A 27,675-nucleotide genomic window follows, 5' to 3' on the forward strand; every position below is an offset into this window, starting at 1 on the left:
CTGAAAACAGACGCTCTGGTTCTTTATGAATAGAATTGCAAATTCAGGTAGTGTAGGATGTATGTTAGAATACAGGTCTTAGGGGAATGACTTGGAGAGCTGACCTATGGAAAATACACGCATTTGGCTCCGTCTGTTTGCTTCTGTGAATAAACGCAGGTGACTTGACTGCAGGTGTCTCTGTGCACATGAGCTGGAGGAGAGAAAAGAGACGGTCCCCGGAGCGCAGTGACATCAAAACGCTCTGCCGAGGGTGACCTAGAAATGGAGCCTGCGTATCCGATGTGCGTAAGCAACGGTGGGCTTTGGTGGCACATGGCTGTGACAGCTGCTTACGCTGTTGATGGCGTCTTATGAAAGGACACTTCAGATGCATTGCTTTCCCTTTTTTTTCTTATTGGAGAGCTGGATTAGTCCTGTTCTTTGTGGGCGGGTGGCCACAGAATTGTAAAATAGTATGAAATCCGTGTTTGTGTGGCCATTCATTGTCTCGTCGTCTCCTCATGACGCGCGCTCAAGCACAAAAATAAATCCGCCACCGGGACATAATAATAAAACAGCAGTCCTCCACCATGAGGAGGCAGCTGTGCTGTGGAAAAGCGGTGTTCCTGAAATCAATGTAAAGCTGGTTATCATTTCCAAAACCATCTTTGAAAAGGCGTATGCCAGAGGCTGGTGGTGGGGGGGGCTCCGCATCACAACACGCATTAATGATCTGATTGGAGTCGCGGTCCGTGGGATGCGGTAGGCGGAACCCGTCCGCCACAATTTGGAGAAAATATACGAGGACGACGTCGCAGGGAAACACATGACAGTCTGAGAGGCTGGAGGGAAGGCGGACTGCCGGCAGCCGACCACCGACAGGAGAGGTCCGTGTGGAGCTATTTGGAGTTAGAAGCCACCGGCACTTCTCCGGTAAGGCACCGAAAGGCTGCTCAACCTTCATGTGTGACCCATGAGACGCTTTGACATTTATTTTCTGTGTATAAATATATATTTGTTGTAGACACGGAAAGCGACACATTTGAATGAATGTGTGAATGACAACAGAGTGACGCTCTTCGTGCTCGTGTCCGGTGCGCGGCACCAGTCTGAGTCTAACATTTAGCGAAACCTCAGCTGGAGGTAAAAGTCCGCTCCAGATGTCCTCTGCTTGTTCCACCGGGGACACGTAATGTCAGAGATGTCATCGGATATCTGCCGGCACTTGGTCCTCCGGTGCAGCTTGGTGATGTTGAGATTCAGTGCCCCCTGCTTTAGATTACACCGACTCGTTTTGTAAATCTTTGGGTTTATTTGAAAAAGAAATAAATAATTTTGCGTGCATCGGGATAAACGTTTACTAGGAAAAGTGAGTGTGGTTAAAACACTCATCCAACTTATCGCCCTCCACACTCCCATGATCAAATGCAGGGGCTTAGTGAAGTCAAGCCTGGCCATTGGATCTACTGGCTGGAGACTCCTCCTGGACTCTTAATGAAGCACTGGATTTTGCGCACTCTCTGCATAGCTTCATTTTCAGATCGCCTGTCAGGCAGGCAGAACATCCACAGCTGGCTCACACCATGTCACCGCCTGGCTACAGGTGCCATCTGGTCCCCATGTTTGGTGCTGTCTACTTTGAGTCCAACGTTCAGGCTTTTGATCAGACGCCAGGTTTAACCGGGAAATTGTCACTTTTGTCTGCTTGCTGTGATTCAAGGCAATATAGATTTACATTTGAACAAGCATTATAGTCACACATTCTTTTATCACATTTATCTGTCCAGCAATACTCGGCCAAAAAAAAACCAAAAAAAAAAAAAACCAAAACATTAATTAAGCTGAGAAAACTGAACAACAGCATATTTTCTGGAGTCACCTACAGCAAACATGATGAGTCACCTCCTGCTCTGGGCAGCAGGTGAGACTGTGACTGCTGGGCCTGACCACTTGGCCTCTACTCTTAGAGTTGTCTCCTTTCCATGGCTTGTTATGGGCCTCTCCTCTCTTATTTTCTTTGTTATTAGACAGAGTTTTACAAAGTTCCAGTATAATTATATTTAAGCTCTTTGTCCTTGTAGAATGTATATCCTGATCCAGCTGCAGTATTGGTTTACCTTTGCAGGAATGAAAAGAAAACATGCCAGGATTGCTTGGTCTTAGAGTACAACATGGTTCACTGTGAGAATAAAGGTACGCCCTGCTGTGTCTTTGTCAATGGAATGAAACCATGAAGGGATATGAGCCTCTATCCAGTCTGAAAGTATTGCAGGGATTTAACTGAAGAATTTCCTTAATGCTGTGGTTCGGAAATTTTATCTGTGAACCCCCCTCAACCAAAAATGTCAAGCCCAGCGTCCCCAGCACACACATTCTATTTGTCTTTAAAATTGTTATTAACTAATAATAATAGTAAAAACAGTAAATAATGGTGGCAAACTCCTGTTCATTTTCCCTCCATAAGTTACTCCCAGGCAGCATGGCAGCATAGTGGTTACTGCTGTTGCCCCACGATGAGAAGGTTCAGTTCCCGGTCTGGGGCCTTTCTTTGCTGAGTTTGCGTGCTCTCCCCGTGCCTTTGCGGGTTTCCTCCAGGTACTCCGGTTTCCTCCCACAGTCCAAAGTCATCATGTTTGGATGAAGTGGTGACTCTAAATTGCCCATAGGTTTATCTCTGTGTGTTGGCCTTGCGATGGACTGGTGACCTGTCCAAGGTGATCACACTCTTGTGTTCAATGTCAGCTGGGATTGGCTCCAGCTAACCCTACGATCCAGAGACAGATAAGCAGTAGAAGACAGGACTAAACTCACTCATTTTATCTTCTGGTCATTCATATTAGCTTCACTCATTTTATAGTTTCTAAAAGGAAGTGTTATATTTGCTGAGCAGAAGACATACAAATAGTTAGAATGATTGGAAGAACAAACTCCATGGCCTGTGTGCTCAGCTCATCCTGCATAGCAGCACAACACTGTGTGATTTAGTCAGTAACTGAAGACTGAGGAACACGTGTCAACATAATTGTTGGTTCTTATTTTGCATTCTGAATGTGCATACAATTAAATTTAATTTAACAAACAAAAACTGTTATTTGGGTGAGATCTACTTATAAAATGATTAGAAAAGAGAAGAAAATCCTTTATAAGTTCCTCTGTGGAGACGTTTGTGCATTACAGCAACATCAGGTATATAAAACAGAAGCACACAGGAGTAAGAGAGAAGACTTAGGCTTTTTCCTTTACTACAGCAACAGTATGAGCGCGAGACATCTGAAGGTTGACAAGCAGCAAAAGGCCACAGGTTAGGCAGCTGCAACAAGAAGTCAGCTCAAGTGACAGCATTGCTCCAGGTGAGCCAACAGGTCGCCTGATTTACCACACAGCTCACATCCTCTGACTGGAAACCACAACAGTTCAGCTCATATTTATTTCCAACTCCAGAACATAAAAGCTTTTTATCAGTTTCAGGTCTGTTTGTCTGTCTGACTTGGTTTGATATGAAGAATTGGCCTCAGTGTTATTTTAGTATGATTTGGAGTGACTACATTGCGTGTTAATACACACTCAGCCATTCCTTTAATCGTTTTACATTTAAAGCCTTCAACATTTTAGGGGGCAGAAGCTTCTGCAGCGTCTAATTTCTGTTTGCTGGTGTTTACTATTCAGATCTGCTGGTTTCTTCAGCAGCTATGAATGAGTCCCCCCCCCCCCCCCCCCCCCCCTCTCCTATTCTCTCTGCTCAGTGTGTCTTACGTTGAAGTTTTCCTCTGCCCTTTTTGGTCATAGTGACACGTGAAAGTAGATTATTTGCTCTGATCTTGGCAATGCTCAGTGGCACTCCTCCGCTTCCCTGCAGTTCTCAAACAGCCAGGAAACTGGAGCGGCTTGGGAGAGTTTCTGTAAGAAGAGGTGAACCCTAAGCTTCCAGTTGATCTCCGTCCACCGACCTGTCAAGTTTATACCCAGCTATTTTGAGCAAACTTTCAGTAGTTGGCGACACTGTAGCCTATGAACACCCCCAAACAGAACCTGTTCACACCAGAAACTCCCAACTCAGTGAGGTGGCACTCAACCAATCAGGCATATTCATGATTATAAGGCTGGGCACTGCTGTTGTGGAAGTGCTTAAAAGTGCACGTGTTTATTGGTATTTCAGATTTTTTTTTTTAACTGATTCTTAAATGTTGTCCTGATCTGCTGATGGCGGCTGCCTGCCGTGCTTAGGAGTTCTATCATTTTGTGCTTTGTTGGGGCAGACAAGTGGCCTGATCTTGGGCCAGATATTGGACAGACAGCAGTGCCCAACATGAAAAAATGGTCACAAAAATCAGCGACCAATATCTTCCAAATATTCAGGAGAAAAAAGGTCTGAGCCTTCAAAGTCTGATGTGGATGCAGTTTATTCAAAATACAGCAAGTATCTGAACAAACAGCGGAGTGGATCGGACCCCAGGGTCTGAATGCACACCAATCACACCCTGACTAATATCTGCTTATATATCCCCGAGGCCACAACGAATTTGTAACTTTAATGACTGTGCACGATGACATCATGCGACCTCTGTACCTACTTTTGGTGTCCTTGATGCTTATCAGTCGTTGGTTCTCCCCTTACCAGTCATTATCAGCAGCGGCACTTACCACTCATCTGTGCCTACCCAATCATCAGCAGACTGCATCCTCTTTCAATCTCTGTGTATGTTTCCAGTGTGATGATATACCTCAGTACTTGTGCTGGAACATGCAATACCATGCGCAACACAACATCGGACAAACACATTCCCACTCCACTTTCCTTGCTGACGTAGCATGTTATCCAGTCTCAGCGACAGCCACCATGGTGGTCACACGCTGCGTGAGTTGTACTTCCGACTGAATGAATGCATTTTCCCCAATGATGAACTTGCTTCATTCTTCCTTTCTACTCTCCCCCCATGTGATGGTGGGGGGGAGAACAGGAGACTCTGCTGGTAGATGCCAGGGCAGGATGGTGCTTTGTTCTAGGGCACGTGATTGAGAGAAGACAGAGCTGGCATTGAACAGTGTGGTGGTCAAGGAGGACGGTCTGGATGGATGGGCAGCTATTTGATTGTGCGATTGTTCCAATCAATGTACAACAGGCACATGGCTGTCCAAAAGAGGCTGTGCCCTTAGCTGTGCCAGAGTTGTCCTTTATATTCAGCCTTGAAACAACTTTCTTATCAAGAAAAAAACAAACTCACCACATCCCAACAAATTTGATGGTGTTAATGTGACGGAAAGCAGCATGGCGGCATAGTGGTTAGCGCTGTCTCCCTACAATAAGAGGGTTGCGGGTTCGGTTCCCGGCCTGGGTGCTCTGTGCAGAGTTTGCATGTTCTCCCCATGCCTGCTCTGCATTTCCTCCCACTGTCCAAAGACATGCATGTGTAGGTTAACTGGCAACGTTAAATTGACCATAGGTGTGAATGTGAGTGGTTGTTTGTCTTTGTGTGTCGGCCCTGCGATGGACTGGCGACCTGTCCAGTGTACCCTGCCCCTCGCCTAATGTGTGCTGGGATTAGCTCCAGCAGCTCCACGAAATAAAGTGGATGAAGATGTGACTGAGCCAGCCATTGCTACCATTTTATAATATGTGCGTACTCATAACTGTTAAAGTGTAAAATGTTGCACTTATTTAAAAACGAAATTATAATGGCATTATCAAATAGGTTCATTTATGTTGGAGATGTTTCAAGGAAACTTGAAATGCAAAAAACCAGAAACATCGCCCTCCAAAATTCTTTACCAGCCTTTGATGAGATATAATTATTTTTTTTATATACGTCTAGGTTGGCATTTATTTGCTTTACAATCAGTTCAATCTGAATGAACCTGCTGTGCTTCACGCTGGATTTCATCATTTCATCATTTTTTGACCACATGAGGGCAGACATCTGTATAAACAACCAGCTATATACACAGAGTGGACAGAATGCCAGTATAAGCTTCATTTATTTATATGCAGGGCTGGGTATCATCACAACATTTTGGATATCCATACTGATACCTTGACTTCGTTACTGGTTCCTAAATAATACTGTTTTTAATTACAGTTTACCAATTTTATGAAATCTGCTTAAACAAGATGATACGTGATTATAAAAAATGTTTTATCTATTATATATATATTTATTATTTATTATATATTTAATTTTTTATATATGTTTTTACTAAATATTAACAAATAAAGCTTAAAATAATATGAAATCAAAGTAGCCTTCCTCAGAATACCGCAAATTTCCCATCTCCTGAGCTACTGCTGCTCCAACAAATTACATGGAAACGCAAGAACAAAACGTAAACAAGACAATAAATCAGTGCAAAATTAATACATGCAAGTCCACATGTAAGGCCCACTGCTGCAAGAAATCAATCAAAAATCAGAAACACCGTAGCGTCCTTCCCTTATCATTCAGCTTTGGCTTAAATCCTGCCAGATCTTCCATCTCTATCTCAGCACTTTGGAAACTTTATTACATGTATGAATTCTAACTTTTAAGCTTTGTTTTCAGTAAAAAAAAAAGAAAAAAAAAAACAACATAAAGAGCAACACAGGTCTTTTAATAAAACACTTTGTTCTTGTACAGTAAAAATGTTTGTTCACAGTTGATTTGCCTTCCAATCACCGTAGTGAAGTGTAACTGTGCTCAGCACAGAGGTGAAGGCAGCTTCAGAGCCTGGGTGCCACAGGGAGCCATCACATTCAAATCAGATGAATTATTTGTTTAAATACACAACAGATGTGTAGCTGCACAGGATCTTATTAACCTCCCAACAGTTTGACGCGTCACAAGGGTACAATGCACACTTGCCCCTCGACGGTTCAAACGGTGTTTGTATCCTCACTGATTCCACCAAGAAATACTTGAATTGCTCCGTTTTGAGTGGCAGTTCTCTCAGTCTTCTCTGATATCCCACCACGGCAGTGAATTTAAGTTGCTTAAATTTTCTTTGCTTTTCGTCCATAATTGTAGGTGAATTCTGTAACTAGATTTGTGTGTCCGTGTAATTTTGTGCACAAAACACGCGCAGCAGCCTGCAGCCTTAATTAGACTGTCATCCAAGACAAATGCAGATGTGCTTAATGGAGGAGCGTGCAAACAGAAAGAGGAAGTCAGCTTGACTACAGGTTCCACTAGCTTTAATAACCTTCATGTGCTGTGTCAAGACCAGTGTTAAATGGAAATATCTCCATATTTTCAGAGCCAAACGCAGCTGTTTCAAAAGAACACCACACTAGGAACTGAACTAATTAACATACCAAATACCAACAATCATCATTCGTTTCACAGCTTTCAGACCTCCACTGGTCATTTCCAGAATATCCTCTGAGCCATTTTATCAGCCAGCACTAACATTATGTCTTCAAGCATTTTTTTTCTTTGTTTTACAATACCATTAGATTTTTTTCATTGCCTTAGAAACTTGATTAGTTATAATTGATGAATGGAAAAAAACATTAACGACGTGTCTTTTTTTTTGATAATTAAGTATAAATTCAAGTAAAAGCTCAACCTTCTTTGCTTTTTGGTTGTTTGTTTTTTTTTGAAGCCTCAGACTAATTATCATATTGGTTACTTAATGATCCTGATATTCACCTCACGTTTTTAATCCGTAACTTTCCACGTTGTGGATATGATCCCAAAGACTCACTGAGAGCCCTTAGTGGTTGGTCAGGTTGTGCTTCCTTTGCACTGCTCCGTTCTAGCTGTTTGATGTCCAGTGATGGTTGAGCCGGAGTGACAGAAAGTCATGTGCAATTCTATTAATAAGTCCCGCTTTTAGTGAGTCACCACACTGATGTTCCCGTGTGAACATGTTGCAAAACACGAAAGTCAGTCTGCGCTGCTTCATGCCTGGTTCTTTCCAGGGTGCAGCCTCACTTTACAGCGCAAACACCTATCACTGCGATCTATAGCATGTCATTTAGGACGAGCGTAAACATGGTAGGCTTTTGGTATCTCTAAACCAAGTAAGTTCTGACAATGGTGAATATTATTCCTTTCCTTTGAACAGTGGTTAATGCCAACTTTGGCTAAGCTCTTTTAAGGCCTTTGGAGAAATCTGTTAGTAATTATGTTTAAAAGGTATCTCAGTGGTTCACATCACTGTTTTATTGTTTTACCTTAACCCAAGAAAAATGACAAACAGCATTTTTCCACTAGAGCTGCATGCAGAGGAATGGAAAGTAGTTTGGTAAGATAACCATTGTCAAAGCTGTGTTTTAAAGTCTCAATGTGCAATTCCAAATTCCCAGAGCGATCACATCGCTCTTAACAACTTTTCACACATTCACTAACACTCGCAAAGATCTGGAAAAGGAAATGAAAAAATATTCAAAATCAGGACTTTGGAGCCAGATCTTTATTTTGTTGACAGTTTCCATACAGTATCAGTATCAGCACCCATCCACTTCTAAAGGATTGGAGGTTAGCAAGTCGACTGAGGCGATTGGAGGGCAAATCACTGCAATCTTTTTTTTTTTGCTTTGAACAGAAAATTATTCTGATTAAAGACTCTTGACTTGCTTTGATAATGCCTCTCACCTGACAGTGGATACTTAAACGCACTGCTCAGCGGAGCCCACAATCCTTCATCATTTTAATCTCTGACATAAGTATCTCACAGCAGCTTATATGGACCTCTGGAGATGAAGAGCATCTCAGCAGCTGACATACAAATCTTTAGTCAGAAGTTAATCTCTTATTCTCTCTCCCTGCTGGCTAATCACAGTGGTACTCAGGTACTACAGACGGGATGTTGAGAGAGAGAGCGAGAGAGGTGGGGATGTGGCAGGAAACAGAAACAGGATAGAGAGCCCAAGTGGCATCAAGTGAGAGACAGTTAAATAAGAATAGTCAGAACTGCAAATTCTGCGTTGAATATTATCACCACCCAAATTTGAATGTGTAGCAGAATGAGTCTAAAAACTTCTCTGCAGAGACACCAGACTCTAAAATCTGACTCCACACATCGCACAGATGTACTCGGTTCTCATTTCTTTTGAAGACCCTGCGTACTCATAGAAGCACACACCTTCAGCCTGAGCATAGTTTAATCAGGTTTATTGACTGACCTGTAATTCATCTCACCCACTGCAGATCAAGCAAGCACTACTTAGTAATTTCCCCTCAAAGGCAGTGTGAGGGATTACAGTACATTCCAGTTACCGACCCTATTAAAGCTCACATTAGTTGGTCATTTTGGTTTGGTTGCTTGTTTGTTGTCTTAGAGATATTTATGGGAGGACTGATAAGAGCTCTCCAGGCGGACTGGTCTGGGAAGTGGGCTATATGAGAGCAGGGATTGAAAGCACATGAAGGCCTTTTGCCCCCTGCAAAAACAAGGAGTGCAACCCCAAACACTCATCTTAATTATAGGTTCTGTCTGAAGTAGGCCTAAATGAAAGATCAACCAGTTTAGTTAAGTGTTCCACACTGTGAATTTTGCAGTTTCATTAGGATGATGGGGCTTCGGAGGCGGTGTGTGCACTCCATTACCTGTTAAAAGCATTATTTTATACAAGTCTGCTATATAAAGTCTACATGCAGATATTAGTGAAGATTATAGTGCCAATGTTTTTGAATGAGTGATAAATCTTCAGCAAAGATTTCGCCTGTAGTTGATTTTTTTTTTTTTAATTCATTCACCAACAGCATGACGTTTTCTCATAATTATGCTGCATGTCTTTGCATGGACTCTGTGTGTATGTGTGTGTGTGTGTTATAAAGTGTATTTATGTGCTTGTTCACCCTTGTGTCAAGAACCAGAACACAAACAGATGTTGTCGGATGCGTTCTCGGGGTGTTTACTGCTTATTTCAGGCAGCTGCTGTTTTTTCACTGGCCCGTGCAGCAGCACTTAAACACAGCTTTGTGTGACATGACGCAGGATTATGGCGAGGCTATTCATTCTTCTGTATTGCTGCTGCTATTTTTACACAGGAGTGAGGAGCCGACCTGAGTGGTTTGATTCTGATGTCCTGTATGAACGAGATGCGCTGTCCTCCTGACTATCAGACATCTCAGGTCAACCCACTATTTTACAGTAAAATATTAGCTGGTAGATCTGTTAGCTGCTCATCAATCAAATTGTGGCCATGTGTAATCTTTTAATCTGCAGGAAATCGCTTCCTGTTCATGGACAGAAAGGAAGGATGAATGAATTGCTTTAGATCATGTTATTTTTCCACTACAGTGGCTGTGAAAAGCAGTTAGTTGGCATCCTTTCATAAGCACGTTATTTCTTTTTTTTTTTTTTTTTTTTTTAGGCTTGCTCCTTTCCAAATCCCCTTCCTAGACATGATGTCGCTGCAGATCATTTTAAGGGAAATTAATTTATAAACTTTAGCCTTATCTCAGATTTTTTTGTGCTCTGGGTGTAAGAAGAAGTGAGTGAGGATCATTGTTTGACTGTCTACATGTTTTTTTTTTATTATTATTATTAATTACACTGGAGATTAAGAAAGCTTATACGGCTGGATGAGAATGTCATTAAATCGTGGCAGGGGACAGTATTACAGTTTGGGATTACTTGGTTCATACATCTCACACACACACACACACACGCACACACACACACTAACTACTACAAATGAGGGTGAATCAGCATCCCCAGTGTTGTTTTGTTCAGGAATCACTTTAGGAATAAGCATTGAAAGGCTTCACTCTGCTTGCCTGCTTGCGGATGACGTCTCTCGGCAGAGTTGCTTACATCAGAGCTGGGCCGCATGCGCTCACTGTGTGTTGGCAAACTGACGTGACGTTTTTGGATGAGGCCTTGAATAAACATAGCCTCTGCTGTTGCTGTGAAAAGACTCATTTACTCCCACCAAGAGCATTACAATGTGGCCTTAACTCTTACTTAGGATTCGGAAGTCTGGATGTGAGTGCAGAAGTAACAGATTTCTAAAACTAATCCTCGAGTTTTTTTCACGTCTCTAATCTTTTACTATTACTTTTACCAAAGATGTTGTTAAAAGCTTAAGTTGTTGTTGCTGTAATACATCAATTCTCACGCTAGTTGTGTAGTATTGGAGCATTGTGTGTAATGTAGTAGTGTCTTTAGTGTCAGCTCCTGAGGAAGATGTGGTTGGCTGGGATTGTTTAAATCACTGCAGTGTAGTCATTGTGCTCGGGGCTGCTGGGGCTCTGTGCCTTTATCAAATTCAACACATAAATCAAACCGCACTTGATGTTTTTCGGGTAATTAAATAAGTAAGTGAGTTTGAGTAAGTGCTCCTGCAGACAGACGCACATGTGTTTTTTGATGACATCGTGTCTTCAGACAACAGACCTTTCCAGTTTTCCAGTCGGGGTGTGCAAGAACATTTTCTTATGGACACACAGCGCTGCCACTGTTTCATTCCACAATGGTGCTATAGTAACTGGGATTGAAGCCAGTGGTGAAGAACTCAGTTGTCTTTGTGGTGTCTTCCATTTTACTACCACATTATAATTTGGCAGTCCTATTATATAAATAACATGTTAACACATGTTAACGTGTGACTTCCAAATACCCTCTCAGAAATATTCCCATACTGCATTTCAAACTGTTGGACCTTGTTAATAACATAAGTGGCTTCAACAATATATTCATATTCTAAAACAATATTGTTATTTAGCAAATAATCTCTGATATTATAATCAGTTATCCTGTTGGCAACACTGTTCTATTTGTTCAATTTGCTTCAAACGTAAAGGACACAAGAAGAACCTTTCTATAAATCAAATGTTCAGACTTTATCACGAGTGTAACTATTTCCAAGGATGTCATGTATTTCCTTTGATACTGAACATAATTGTAGCAGCCACAACCATCAAACTGAGTCTGCTGTGTCAAGTTCTGCTGCTCAAGGTCACTGAAGAAACATTCTTGTAGCCAGATAGCCTATCGTGTGTTGTCCTCCAATGCCCCCCACCCCCCACACTTTGCGATTTGTAGACAGTCTGAGTGGCAGTGCAGTTCTGTGCTGTGATTTGTTCCACTAAAAGGGGCCCTGCCTTTATCATTGCTACCGTCAGCAACTCTCCTACAACTGCACATGAATACAGGACACTGGCATTCGCTGAATTCAAGGTGGCATCTTTTCAATTAGAGCCCAGTGAAATACCTTTTCAGCCTCTCGAGTGGCCTGGCGAACTATGGCCAAGGGGGCCCTGGCAGTATAATGATGCCTGGCACAATAGTTCCACTGTTCTCCAGGCCGTTCCCAGGAAACCGCACAACATGTGCCATTGTGCAGTGTGCTTTGCTGCCCAACCACGTTGCCTGGCTTTAGCCAGAGACACCGAGAGGCCTGACTGTGCAGTGAGGCTTGCAGCGACGTGGTTGGGAAGACAGGTTCAGAAGGCTGATAGATGAAGACCAGGGCTTATTCACCTTGCACTGTGTTTGCTGTGTTAAAATAATATATATAAAAAAAACAAGAACTTAGATTTAAAAGAGCAGGCTGTGGCGTGGAAGAGGGCCGAGGAAACAAGGACAGCTCAGTGGTTGCCAGGATTGGTAGTGGAGAAAACCCTGAGCATTGTTTCTATGTTGAACCCTCCTCAGTAGAAGAGGAAACCAGAGAAAAGTGACAAGCAGAAAAATGGAGGCACAAAGACGGCTTGAGCTGGTTTACAGCTGGTCCTAGCTGGTTCTTCTCTTTTTATCTGCATGCTGGGGGTTCAACTATTTGTGTGTTTGTCATCTATGGTCCCACAAAGTGCCCTCCACTATAGTGTCCACTGCTGTTTATGGAGCAGAGCAAAGGAGATCATTCAGGAGCAGTCGGATAGGGGGGCTTTGGTCACTAACATCCAGGAGGTGCATGTCACAGGGGCCTTTTCGGGCAGCACAAGTCAGCTGGGAAGCTAAGACATCACAACGGGAAACTCAGGAAATAGAGGCCTGACTCAAAGCCCAGTGTGTCACAGCTCCAGACATTGAGCTGTCAGCTGATGTGTCAATTATTTAGGGGAAGTGTGAAAAGATCCGTTTATGGCCAACTCTATATTTTGTGACATTTCAGGACTTTTTTTTTATGTCAAGTGGAAATCTTAATTGATTTCACATATCACAAAGGAATCTTTGCTTGTCAATAGTCTCAAAGCAATAACTGTATAATTTAAACCCATTACCAAATAGATGTACATGAATTTTGTGGTTAAAAAAATGAAAACACAGTTCACTGCCTGATAGTCTGCAAAATTTTATGCCAACTTCCCACATTTTTACTTCCACAGATCCCAGGAGGAGAATAAAAACCTCACTTTCAAAACTTTGCAAACATTCGAACAGGCTCACACAGTGATACATTTCAACAGATTAATAAATACGTGAAGGCACAAGAGAAAACATGAGTGAAGATAAACCGGCTGAGGCTGTGGCGACCAGCCCTGCTGAGGGGAACGCCATTCCTAATGGGAAAGGCCACGAGGCGGGCGAAGAGATCACAGCATCGGCAAAAACTCAAGCAGATGACAGTGAAAAGTGAGTATATTATTCTGTTAACAATAATTTTTAAATGCGAAGAAAGTAAATTATTAGGGCTGATATTGTGTTTGTATGAATTGTCATTTTATCATAGTCTTAGTTTTAGGTGTACTTAAAGCTAAAAAAAAAATACACACATTAAATCAGTTTTCATGGCATACTGTTAGTCAAGTCAATATAATGTGCACATGGTTTTCCATCTACTATATTTTTCCATAGCACTCGCATTTGACAAAAATATTCGCTTTGGAAATGAACACTAGTTATAAAAACTGTTGTTTTGTCCAGAAGCAAGGTTTCACATGGTGGCAAACTCAACAGGAAACTGATAAATCTGTCTAATTTAGGCCTGTCACCGCCGTTAAAGCTTTCATCTAAACCTGCCACTTACTGGAGTTCTCTTAGGTTGTTTAATCATGCATTACTGCAGTTTGTATAAACTGAATGAGAGGCTTAAACAGTCCAAATACAGGAAGAGAGAAAAAACACCAACTGACGGTGGCTGTCATGGTGAGGCCGTTGTGGCAGTTCAGCTTTGTCACTGAAGTGATTGTCCTGTGACTCCAGAGTCCTACCGTCTTTATCACAACATGCACTGTGCAGCCATTGACTGCCTACTGGAGGCCCTTTGAGCAATACATCGACCCAACCTGCTCACTCACTGTCCAGGGTGGCCCCGCCCTCGCCCAATGTTAGCTGGGATTGGCTCCAGCACCCCCCTTGACCCTGGATAAGCAGTAGAAGATGGATGAATGAATGATAGCCTGCTCACTCATTACACATCATCATTTGTGCAGAATCATTTCTAAAAATTCTACATTATGATTATTTCACTGGCTGTCAAGTAGTTGTTTTTTTTTTTTATCCTCGTTCTCTGTAATAGGTGGTTAATTGAAATGTTGTCAGGGATACAAATAATTATTTATAAATGGCATTTGCCTCAATATATTATGATGTAGGGTGTCGTTTTTCCATTTTGTGCTGTCGTTGGCTGACGGATGGCCTCCCTCTACACTGTTTATAGGGAGACTGTACCCAATAGTGTCCAAAATGCCAGGTATGTATGATCCAGTGATGTCTCGTATTCAGTTTGTGCTGTGTGTTTCATTGTGTCTTCTGTAAGAATTTCCATAGATGCACAGAAGACACTTGTAGCTTAAACTGTAAAAAATAGCAGTGATTAGGATGAATCCTGAGTGTTTTTGGTTGTCGAATATGTTACCTCACATTCTTATTACAGCCTCTCTTCTTATTAGTCCTCACGGAAATGACAGCACTGGGGCCAACCTCCCGGAGAGCCAGGAGTTCTCTTCAGGCATGGAGGACAAGAAGACGACACGTTTTACAGATGTAAAGTCAAACAAAGCCGACAGGCTACAGTATTCTCAATCCTGTATTCATTCATCCTGTAAGCACAACTGATGCATTTAACATGTTCATTCCTCTTCTCTGTCCTGCATCCGGTGTAGTTTGAAGGAAAAACGTCGTTTGGGATGTCAGTCTTCAACCTCGGCAATGCAATTATGGGAAGTGGAATCCTAGGTCTGGCGTATGCCATGGCCAACACAGGGGTCATCCTGTTTTTGTAAGTTCTTCATACACTGTACGTAGGATTTAATAAATATGTAACTGCATGACTGCAGTGTGGAAACATTAGGGCAGAATTACACCTCACAGATGTTGTATGACTCATTTTCCTCCTGCTGAGATCTTTCCAGTTGAGAGCTGCGTCACACAAAAATAGCACCAAATTGTTTTCAATTAACCAGGCAGCAGCCCCACTTTATGACACAGACATTGATGATACAGGGTGCGTTTGGTTGCTGATCAAGACTCAGATTAATAGCGTACTGGAAGTCATTTACATGTATGCTATATGAATGCAGCTGCCATCACACATACCCTGCCTTAATTCTGTGAGGTTGATGTACCATATACAATGAGTTTAACATTTAAAATCCTCCACAGCAGCATTGCCTGTCAAGATAATGACGTAACAGGCAACTGCAGTATGTATATTTTCATCCTTGCTTTTTTTCAGTTTTATTTAGATGCACTGGGTGTCTTTTGACCTTTAAGCTGCAGAGAGTACTTTAATCTTGACTGCTTCCAGGAACAGAATTATGGAAATAGAGAGCACAAGAAAACCCCGTTGATGGAAAGATATCGTAGCCTTGTTTCTGGAACTCCCCTTAAGCCAGGGGACGAGCTATTGCTGAACAGCTCACTTTAAAATGTAACTCTAACAAGCTTGAACAAAGGACATGGTTAAAAAAGGTGTCTGCAAATTTAACTGTTAACAAGAACAGCACTGTTTATGTTGTTTATGACCTTTATGACTCTGTTTTCAGAGGCCAAGCACTTTGGTTCCTGTGGAAGATGTAAATCTGGTAGAATATACAGCAGCTAATGAAGTCCTTAAAGCAGCCGTGCACTGTATGGTGTTAATATGGTGTTAATATAACAACCATAACCATTTGAGAGTAACTGTTAGTAGTTTAAATTGTATTCACAGCACACGACACTGGCGGTATTAGATAAGTATTCTGAGCATTGAAACATTTCTTCAGGTAGTGCAGTTTCTTTTAAATAAGCTTCCATGAATTAAATTACAATACAGAGGAGCCATGGAACTATGTTTTGATGTTTGAAATGGTGCTATGAGTTAATTCAAGTGGATTTGTGTAAAACGCTAGACATTCTCTCTTCTTCAAAACAATCTATGAGAAAAAGGAAGCTAGTGTTGACGTTCAAGAGCTATCAAAACCCTAAAATATTATTCAGCAAAGTTATTTGAACTCCTTTTCAAGGCAATCGGATTTTCCCTCATGTTAGAGAAAGCTCCTTAATTTGAAGTGAGCTGTGTGACTGTCATTTTTCCAAGCTCTCTGCCGTCTGGACCTGCTGTCTTTGACACTTAGACATCCAACAAGGGAGCTGAAATTAAATATGAAGCTGATTAATCTACATTTTACTCTGATGAATACAAGTAATCACAAGCAAATTAATGGTACGTGACTAAATGAAGCAGATAGCGTGTATTTATTTTTGATCCATCCTGTAATAGATGAAAGGCTGTGCCTTTGTGTGCATATCTGCATGATCTTCTATCAAACAATAGAGTAGCTACTGAGAAATACAGGCTGGGTCATTGACATATTTGGCAAAGGATTACTGGCAATTTTTCTGTGTTCCACGTTGGACTCTAGGCTGGTAATCGCCTCAAAAAACATTTCATCTTTTTTTTTTTTCTTTTTTTTTTATCTTCTAGCGTACTGTGCCATGCTGAACCTCAGGTCCTGCTCCTAAAGGGCATAGAAGACCTAAAAATGAGGCGACCATGTTAACTCAGACTCAGAGGGGTAAATGACTGTAGCAAACAAAAATAGGCCCATTTTTGTTATATAGCTTTCTCATTCTCTCTGTCGCTGCATATATCTCGCGTTCACTAAACCTTTTAGGATTATCAAGCTTTTTCTTATTCACACTGACGTGAGGCAAAGCAGCATTTATCCCTATTAAAGGAAACTCTTAACTACATGAATAAAACTAGAACGGTATCTTCAAAGGTCAAGATTATTGCCTTTGGCTTTTTGTTAGGGATTAGTAGAACAATAGGATCATTTATGGTCTTCAGTACATCCTGTATCCAATCACTTTTTAGTGAGTGCCACAATGTAAAGCATGCACATAATGTTATTGAATGTACTAGATTATTTATAAGAGCCGGTACATGTTTGGGAAAGACCTTTGTTTCTGTTTCCCTTGTGGCTTGATGTTTTATATCACAGGGATTTTTGTTGGAGAGCCTTTAGTGGCTCAGTGGCCGTGGTCCGGGCTGGAATGCAGCAGGGTGGAAAGCTGTGAGGAGGGCTACAGTGGCCCAAGTGTGCCTGTCTGTCTGTCTCTCAGCTCAGCAGATCTGTCCTCCCACTGTCACTTGAATGACCAAATCCTCCAACACAAATCAGCCCAGCATTCTTACATAGTTCCAAGAAAAGCTATCCAAACAAGCCAAAAAACCAAAAACCTGTTAACTGGCCAAGAGTTGAAGTCGAGGTGACAGACATGCTGCTTGGCCTTTCCAAAAGGAGAGAGGAATGGGGAGAAAGAGAGAAAGTTAATGTGGCCAATAGTAGCAACAAAAAAATTGTTAGAAAGAGGTTGGCTGGTTCAGTGTAATTCAATCCATTAGCATCCATTCGCATAACTTCCTCCGTTTTTTAGATTTGAAATGAGAATAGAAAGAAAATTTCTCAAAAGTGTGATGTTTCACTGTAATCCAAGTAGCATCCTTAGTCAGCTTTGAAGGGGGGTCACTGATTTGATAAGTTTCATCACCAACGTACTTATCTTTCGTAAACATATTAATTTACTGTTCCAGATGACAAAATCTTAATGAGCAGTGTCTTGCATAAGGGTCGGTAATGTAATAGTGCCTGACAATGCCTGGGGATTACAAATGAATTATTGTAGGGACCCAAGAGACAAACTCAAGATAGAAGCAATTAACTGCATCAGGATGAATGAAGAAAAACATGTAAAAACATTGACTATGCATCAGAGACAGGATGATTGCCAGTGCAGACCATTTGAGGAATCCATGACTGTTAAAGGCAGAAAGACGTGTTTGTTGGAACCAAAGTAAATTATTGCATTGCTGAGAAAAACAAATACCAATCAGATTAATGTCTAAAAGGATATTTCTGACTTTGTCCATATCAGCAATGAACTTCCTTTGCAACGGTCCATCTGGAGTGTGTGCTCACTGACTATGGCAGAGGGCAGAGGGGCTAATGGGGCAGTTCTGTGTAGCTCAGCTGGAGTAACAATCCAGTGTGAAGAACAGCCACAGGGATTCTGCTTTTCCAACATAAACTTTATAAAGACATCCGGCAAATGTATATCCATATTGCAGCTGTATAAATAGCCCACAGAGAAATGTACACAATACATGTGCAATAGCACTGGCGGAATAATTGTGTTTCTGGAAGAAATTGGTAAAGAATGCATTGTTGATCGTGGTTTTGTTTCTTTCAGGGTACTTCTAACAGTGGTGGCAGTCCTTTCATCATATTCCATCCATTTACTGCTAAAGTCATCTGGTATTGTAGGTATGTAGGTGGATCCATAAACTATATCCACTTATATATATATATATATATATATATATATATATATATATATATTTAGTGCCTTTTAGTGTCCAATAGTAAGATCATTAAAACCGTAAAGCACAAGCACAAGCTGTCACATAAACATTATAACAAAATGTTGTTAGTGTGGCTTTGACTAAAGATATTTTCATTTGTTTGTGATTGAGGTATTCGTGCATATGAGCAGCTCGGTTACAGGGCCTTTGGGACCCCGGGGAAGATGGCGGCAGGTATTGCCATCACACTGCAGAACATTGGAGGTGAGGTCACACTCTGCAGTACCCTCCAGCTCATCTCACTTGCTCACTCACCTTCTGCTGCTTGTCCATTTCCGGGTCATGGAGACAGGCAGCCAACAACCACTCACACTCACACTCAGACCTACAGACAATTTAGAGTCACCAGTTAGCCAAAACATCAAGACAGCACTATTTTGCTGTGCTGCCTCCAGCTCATCTATTTCTATAAATCTTCTCTAAGTTTTCTGGGATTAGTGTATTCTCTGATTTGTGTGCGTGTGGCCTTCTTGTTTGTACTGTATGTTAGCCGCTGTGTATGATGATTATAGCTCACTTGTGTGTGTCTGTATGTATCCTCCCATACAGCCATGTCCAGTTACCTGTATATCGTCAAGTCTGAGTTTCCTCTGGTCATCCAGGCCTTTCTGAAGGTGGACCAGCCTGCAGGGTGAGTCGTCATTCAGTCAAACATATTTCATGGACATGCCGAAACTTCTGATCGGAGGAACACAGAGGGAATAGAAGTTATCTGATGTCTGGTTTAATTTAGACATTAAAATCCCTTTATATGTAGGTTGGTGTTATGTGACTGAAGTAAAGTCCAGTTAATCTGAATGCTGTCAACACATATTTTTCAGTGAAACATTTGTGGACACTGCATTGCCTTGTAAGGATTGAGACGTAATGTACTCATGTTAAAAAAGCGGTGTAATATCTCATCACTTCTCTGTGGGGCTTCATGCAGTCACCTTGTGTGTGCAAAGGTTTGCTCCTCTACAATCCTGTCGGGCTGTGCCAGTTGGCGGGCCTGGTGCTGCTCCTCATGTGCTGGAGCAGCAGGGATGAGAACAGCTGTGATAGTGACCCCAAAGGAGGAGAGCAGCGCGGTCACCGAGAAACAGCAACTCCACGGATGAAAATGTAAACCATGCGATATCGCTGCCCAGTGCAGGTGGCGGCGAAGACAAACGCTGGTCTTGGAGAGATTTCAAATGTGATGTTACCCCCTTTTATCCCACAACCCTTAACCTGGTTAGAGTTTCTCATCACCAAGTTAGTTTAGTTTTTAGAAAACTGGACGCAATTGCATGCCTTTGTATGAATGGACGGTTATGTAACTGAGGGAATGTCCCGTCTTATTAAAATATGCTCAGGCGATGGTTTATGACGTTACTGCTTCCAGTTACAACAGAGCTAACAGAGCTGTACGGAAAATATAGACTACCCACTGCCACACATTCCCTCATAAATATTTAGATGTGTCCCCTAACCCTAACCCTAACCCATATACAGTAGAGGCACCGTAGAAATAAATACACTGTGACAACATTGTTTTCTAATGTCAGCTCTGCTTTGTGTGGCAGTGCTTGATGCTGTGGGCCATGGTCAACAATCACTGTTTATTTGAAATGACAGACTTGATTGTCTGTGTGGTATTTCATCCTGTCAGTGGGTGTGTGTTTGTATTGGTAAACTGTACGGGGGGAGGCAAAATAACAGGGACGCCTCCCAGTACAGTACAATAGCTCTGCAAATATTACTGCGTAAGAGAGGAAGAATCTACTAGTTACACCATATATACTATAAATATAGTTACACATTCCAATGAATGACAGCTGGTAATGACCAGTTTCTTGTAGACGGCCCTTATGGACCCTTGTTTTTACACTCTGGGGATTGATCCCTGTTACATAATGTGTGATTAATGTGTAAGGCAACAACACAATCAGCACGAAAGTCTCGGATTCTGGTGGAAAGCAGAAGGAAGCACAAGACTGTTTAACCTTATATCCAAAAAAATCTGATTGAATGAATTCTGCTGAGCCTGATCTTTGACCTGTGTGTGCTGGAACTGTCTCCGCCCCCTGACCCAGATGGAAAAGTGGGGTAGATAATGGATGGGTGGAGACTGATCTGCTTCTTTTAAAAGTTTTGCTTGTTTACTGAATGAATCTAGAAAAAAAAAAATAAATAAATAAAACATTATGCTTATTCACCTTGGTTGATGTTTTATATCTAAACTTTTTGTGTTGCTGTTGTACACAGACTCACTGTCAATGGTCTGTTGTGGGGTTTTCTTGTTTGTCGGCCCTCTGCATGAGTGTGTAACTGTAACTGTAAATGTGTCTGAATGTGTGTTGCTTTTAACAAACTAGATATTGGTCACCTCCCAATGAACCCCTGAGGGTGTGCGCGTGTGTGTGTGTGTGTGTGTGTTTTTCTAATCAAATTTTTTTCAGCCACTGTGATTATTGGTGATTGTGCACCTGTGTGTTTGCATGTGCTTGGGCAAAATATCGCTGCTTTGTGTCCATGTGTGTATCAGTGAGAGATTATGTCCCTGGTCCAGATGGCCAGAGGGCGGGATGACAACAGGATAGATGAGCCTCTCCTTTTTTGAGATGTGCAAATCTACGCTGTGGGTCGCAACAGATGTTGGATCTCTGCAATGTGATAGACATTTGAATCCCCCTCATTGTGCTAATCTAAAAATAGCCCAGAGCTTTGGTTTTCAGATAGGGCTGCACATCAGATTGTAACATGTTGGCGGTTGTGCGATTTTGGGCTCACTATCTTGTGATCTGCCAAACCTCTCATATTTGTGTTCGCTGCTCAGCCAAAATCCTGTTTTTCAGTAGAAAGTAGCCAAACTGTCTTTTCAAAACGCTTAGTCACTGTTTGGACTTAATATCAGCTTCTACCTCGCTCTGCGTCAGACTGTGAATACTACATCACTGCAGCACAAGTATCAGCAGTTAACAATAAATAAAAAATCAAACTGATCATATATTACGATATATAAACGTGCAGGTTTATACGTGTCTTATTAAGTGTCCTAAATCCAGAATATGGTTTTAGGGTTTTTATTATATATTTACAATATAAACCAAGAGACACTATAAATGTGTCATCTATTGTTTGTCATGTGTGCATCCACATATGATATGCTGTCACTGTGGGCTTGGGTTGGCAGTGGCATTGGCTCCTAAGGGACTAGAATGAGATGTTTTACTATCCCTTTATATCCGTATGAAATTTGTTTCTCTTGATTAGAAACATAGCCCTCACCCAACACTGATCTCAGGGTGTTCTTATCTGGTTCCAGACGGTTTTGAATAGGTATGATTATACTGTCTACGTATTTATACTTTCTTGTTTCTGCCATGCAGCTCACTGAAACAGTTTCCTTTGTGAGAATTTTATTGAAGAAAAACTCCTAACTTGTACCTATTGTTAACTTTTCTTGTGGGTTAAAAGCTTTCCTATGCCCACTAAGGTGTTTGTGTTTATCTGTAAATAACACAATTCTGTGCTTGGCATCATGACAGAGAAATAAATGATCCGCCAACCGGTATCTCTGCCTCAACTCTTACAAACCTCTCTCTCCGGCCTTTCACACACTTTTCTCTCATGTCTTAGATCATTATCTGACAGTGTAAATGCTTAACATAAGTGAGACTAAGTGGAGTGTGTAAATAAATAATGCTTGGGTAGGTCCAAATGAATACATTAAATTGTCTCTGTCATTCTGTCTCACTGCAGTGAATGGTTCCTGAATGGAAACTACCTTGTGATCATTGTGTCTGTGGGAATCATATTGCCACTGGCTCTCATGAAACAGCTCGGTGAGTGTGTAGCATCGCATCCCGCTTACACTGGGCTGCTCATTTGTGTTTCAGTGTAAGCTTCAGTGGACTAAATGCTGAAGCACTGCTAAGCATTTAGTTAAAAGGCTTAAGTGGGATAAGTGGAGTGTATATTGGCAAATTAATTGTAACACAACAACGTTTACCCCGGGTTTTCCATCATTAGTCCCTGTGAACCACTGGGACTGCAGAGTTTAACGGACGGGGCAGTGCTATCCGTAGTTGCTAAAGAATGTAAACGTTATTTCAAAAGAAAGCAGGTCTTATTTCCTCTTGCTCATTTCAAATAGTCTTTTATTAAAAGAAGAGGAAGTTTGTCACTATGACTCCCCCTGTGATACTGAACATATTTTACACATGCTATTTCTGCTGTAATATATTTTAGAATAAGCATGGCTGTGTGCTCCCAGAAAAGAGGAAAGCTAATGAAGTGTCTGTGTTTTAGGATACCTGGGATATACCAGTGGCTTCTCCCTGAGCTGCATGGTTTTCTTCCTCATTTCTGTAAGTCCTCTGCCTCACAATCTACCAACACGTGATGTGGAAATCATGCACCTTGCATTAACATCAAGCCATCATATTAAGATGCACTGGGATTATCTCATAATGAAATGTTTATTTTTTCATTTTCAGCCTTTTTAGAATTCCCCACTCACTCCACTCATTGTTGTGGCCTATGTTTTCATGCTGCAGGTCCAGGCTGCATTGCTTCTCTGTGTTTCTCTGACCTAGTTTTGGCTCTGTGAGCTGTAATCCACACATTGCTCTCTCCGCCTCTCTCTTATTTTCTCTTCCTCTGGCCCTCTCAGTGATGTAGTTTCTGCCCGTTTTTAAGCTATAAGCTAAAGGTGTCCCGTAGTCTTTGTTTCTGCTTAATGCACCTCTCCTCTTCACTGTACAGGTCATCTACAAGAAGTTCAATATTGCTTGTCCATTTGTGGGCGTTGCGTTAAATGGCACCACCAGTGCTCTGAACGTCAGTGCTATGGATCCTGGTGGGGAGGAAGACCCTGCTTGTATTCCCAAAATGGCCAATCTCAACTCACAAGTATGTTTGCGCATGACACATCATCAAAAGTCCGTTTTCACTGCCATGGTCACTGACAGCCACCCACTTATGTCATAGTCATCTTTAGCATGTTGCCAGTGACAGTTCACAACCCAAGCATGGAAATCACACTTGGTTTGAAGCACAGAGTTGCAGAGGTGCAGATTTGGGCTGTTATCAAGCTGTTGATGATAGACAATAGTCTGTGATGAATGGGAGCCTCAAACATGGACAGCAAACCCTGAGCTGTCTTACCCCTGTCAGCTAGTAGTGTAAAAATTGCTTTGGCATTCTCTGGCTTATAGGTCATTTAGTGAGTTCATCAAGTTTGGCATTTGTGAGCCAAAGAGATGGCTAATGGGTGAAATGGGAAAGACCTGACATTTCTTTAAGTACCCTATATTTTGTTGAGAGTACATACTTTCACAGCAGGACAAGACTCTGGAAAGACCCGAAATCACAGCTATTTGCTTAAATTAGTTTATGACATCACACTGCTTTACGTAATTGTAACAATTGTTACATAGAATTAGCAAATGGTAATTAGTTGTTTTATGTTTTTACAAAATGCTTTTAGCATCCCTTGAAGATATATGAGTCTTTCCCACCCAGGCTAGTAAGACAGATTCCTGTTGCTTAGCAGCTTACATGTAAGGCATTCTTAAATAGGATAAGGCTGGGCCACTGCCAGGCCCAAGTTAATCACAGGGAAACAATTAGCTTTCTATGAGGGAGTAATGGGCAGTAAAGCGTGGGGTTGGTGGTTAGACGTCTGGGATGGCGCTACTGTATCTATGGTGACATGTCGGGATTCATTTTCAGACGGCCTACACCATCCCAATCCTGGCGTTCGCCTTTGTGTGCCACCCTGAGGTTCTGCCTATCTACACAGAGCTGCGCAAGTATGTCCTTATGACAGAAAACATATGATAAGTTTTGAACAAGAAACCAGTAGCATAACACCAAGGCCAGTTACTGTGTGTGCTTTGTGCTTGGCTGATCATAACCTAGTCACATGCACTGCTCTCACTTTATTTTGAAATGAGTTGGCACTGGTTGTATGATGTAGCATGTTGTTAGTCTGAATTTGTCATCCTGCTTTGAAGTGCTTGTTCTCCTGAGATTAAGAAGATTATATGAGGCATATTCCTGCAACAGATGAAATTTGATCATAACCTACATGCTTTCTGTCTGTCATTTGACAGTGGATATCCTGATGTTGTGTGAGTGTGTGTGTGTGTGTGTGTGTGTGTGTGTGTGTGTGTGTGTGTGTGTGTGTGTGTGTGTGTGTGTGTGTGTGTGTGTGTGTGTGTGTGTGTGTGTGTGTGTGTGTGTGTGTGTTTGTGTGTGTGTGACATCATATGACAATATCTTCTAATTTCAGTGCCACCAAGAAAAAGATGCAGCATGTGGCCAACATCTCCATTACAGTCATGTACGGCATGTACTTCCTGGCTGCTCTGTTTGGATACCTAACTTTCTATGGTGAGGCATGGTCCTCCACTGAAGGGTATTCTCTCTCTCTCTCTCTCTCTCTCTCTCTCTCTCTCTCTCTCTCTCTCTCTCTCTCTCTCTCTCTCTCTCTCTCTCTCTCTCTCACTCGCTGTCTGTCTCTTTTTCACCCTCTCCCTCTGTATCTATCTCTCTATGCTAGCCAGCCATAGTGCCTTGTTTTGCTTCTTTTTTTTTTTTTTCATCCCGACTTAATTTGTGTTGTTACCATATGAAAATATAATTCTGTGTGAACCCTGACAGTATGTCCCTGCAGATCAGTAAACCTACAGGCTGAAGAGCTGCATGATGCATCTCTGCCCTCTAGTGGTCATCCTTTAGCCCTCAGTGACTTTTTGCATCTTGGTTTGTCAAGGTTTTGATTAGATGAGTTTATTCGAAACAAGTAAATATTCAATTATTATTTCTAATATTACTAATTACAATAGATTCAAATTTATCGAATTAATCAAGATTACATTTCTCTGCTTTCAGCGGGAAGTAATTAAGGTTTTTGTTTTTGTAACAAGTGCCGCCTTTCTAATTGATGTGGGAGAATATCATCCTGAGACCTACTATATTTTCCACATTTTTCATCTCTTCCAGGTGAAGTGGAAGCAGAGCTGCTTCACACCTATAGTCGCATTGACCCGTACGACACTTTGATTCTGTGTGTGCGTGTGGCTGTGCTTACTGCTGTCACACTCACTGTTCCCATTGTGCTCTTTCCTGTAAGTGCAATTTCAACGCCTATAGTTCATGATTATGTGTTTTTTTTTTTTCTTCATTCAGTGAATCTACATCGTATCAAAATACACGGACTGTCATTGACATGAAAATTTCATTTGTTTTGGCTTGCAAACAGGTACGGAGAGCAATTCAACAGATGATGTTTCCCAACAAGACCTTCAACTGGCCTCGCCACATTGCCATTGCCTTCATCCTGCTCACCTTCATCAACCTGCTTGTAATCTTTGCCCCCAACATCCTGGGTATCTTTGGGATCATTGGTAGGTTAAATCAGTTTTCTAACACGAAACACCAATATTTAGATGTTTATGCTCTAGATATTACACTTAAAATATTCGTCCTTATCGTATAATATACGTTACAACATGTCATCATTTTATTCCTGGTAGTGGAACAACATAAATATTATGTCATTAGAATTTAACCTTCGCTGATGTTTTCCACTTCATCACTACAGCCATGTCAGCAGCAGCAGCAGCTCCCAATGACAACACGAGGGAGTCAGAATTTCTCACTCTCTATATATAATTTTTTGTTGTTTTTTTCCTCAGGTGCTACATCTGCCCCTTGTCTCATTTTCATCTTTCCTGCTGTCTTCTACATTCGTATTGTACCCAAAGAAGACGAGCCACTGCGCTCAGTGCCCAAAATCCTGGTGAGCATGAGTATAGCAGAGAATTATACAGAAAGATGTGTTAATTTAGGCAAGGTCAGCTGGACCGAACCTTTTGAAAAACTTATAGGGAAGACATACATATGCAGATGGTATATGTGACCAAAATAAACAAAAAAACAAAACAAAAAAAAAACAACAGAGGTGCACGGCACGATATTGTATTTATTCAACTGTCCTTGAGTTACAAAGAATTGAATTGTTTCTAAAACATTTACCAATGTTTGTTTTTTTAATAACAAGAAATTGCTGCACTAAAATGCCAAAGATATGTGATTAAAAGAGAAAATGTATAAAAACACAACAGCAGTGCCACCTGTGTCCACCAGAAAGAACTGAATGGGCTTTCTTATTCACACATACAGTGTCATATTGAGGGATGATGATATAATTTCTACATAATTTTCAGATTAGTTTCCCAGTATAAACCACACAAATCTAAGACTTTTTTTATCATCATAGGTGAAATAAGATGTGTAAATACAGTCTGTATTTATAGTGACTATAAATCCCATGACAGTGTGTGAAACTATTTAAAATCTCTTCTCTGTCCCTCCCATTGCTCCTATTTCTCTTCCAGGCCGCCTGCTTTGCTGGGATTGGCTTCCTGTTTATGGTAATGAGTCTCAGCTTTATCATCATTGACTGGACCTCAGGCTCCAGTAAAGCCAGCAGTGGTCACTGAGCACCACCCTCCGTTTTTTCAGGTTTTATATTTTTCGATTTAGATCTGTGTTGTAATGTTACTGTTTTTACTTTGGATCCCGTTTGATGTTAAAGATCCCCTATCTTTTCCAATAGAGAACATATGCTACAGGGGAGGAGTCTAGCATTCAGGACAGCGCTCTGTTGCTCTGCAAATGCTCTCACTCTGACATTACATTGTACTGCCAAACAGTGACTGCACATCTAGGCCAGTAGGATTTCTTAGAGAGCTGATAGTTGATTCACTGAGATGCCAGGTGCATAAAGATATGGACTGGAGGCTGTGCCTTGTGAGATGGATGTATGAAAAGAGGAAAAAAAAAAAAAAATCAAAAAATGAATAATGTAGCATGCTGTTGTCTCCCGTTTTGGACGTGAGCCTCCACCAGCCCTTGTTGTCCCCTTTTCATTCCACGCTGATCAGTTGATCTGCACGCTGCCACTCAGATGAGAAATCAAAATCTGTGGCACCTCCCTTTTAATT

General features: G+C 41.5%; 1 protein-coding gene across 1 annotated transcript; it reads left to right on the top strand.

The window, feature by feature from the left end:
- The first annotated feature begins 817 nt into the window (after nt 1-817).
- Nucleotides 818-27,571, top strand: LOC115043544 (sodium-coupled neutral amino acid transporter 3-like). Its single transcript, XM_029502103.1, has 16 exons — nt 818-915; nt 13,233-13,479; nt 14,739-14,832; nt 14,952-15,067; nt 18,523-18,596; nt 18,806-18,898; nt 19,244-19,325; nt 22,421-22,503; nt 22,970-23,028; nt 23,426-23,572; nt 24,395-24,474; nt 24,957-25,057; nt 25,670-25,794; nt 25,929-26,073; nt 26,365-26,468; nt 27,067-27,571. The coding sequence occupies exons 2-16, from the start codon at nt 13,346-13,348 to the stop codon at nt 27,169-27,171; spliced, it is 1,542 nt and encodes a 513-aa protein (XP_029357963.1). The 5' UTR covers nt 818-915; nt 13,233-13,345; the 3' UTR covers nt 27,172-27,571.
- The last annotated feature ends 104 nt before the right edge of the window (nt 27,572-27,675 follow it).

This window comes from Echeneis naucrates, chromosome 5 (assembly GCF_900963305.1).
Source record: "Echeneis naucrates chromosome 5, fEcheNa1.1, whole genome shotgun sequence".
Lineage (NCBI taxonomy): Eukaryota > Metazoa > Chordata > Actinopteri > Carangiformes > Echeneidae > Echeneis > Echeneis naucrates.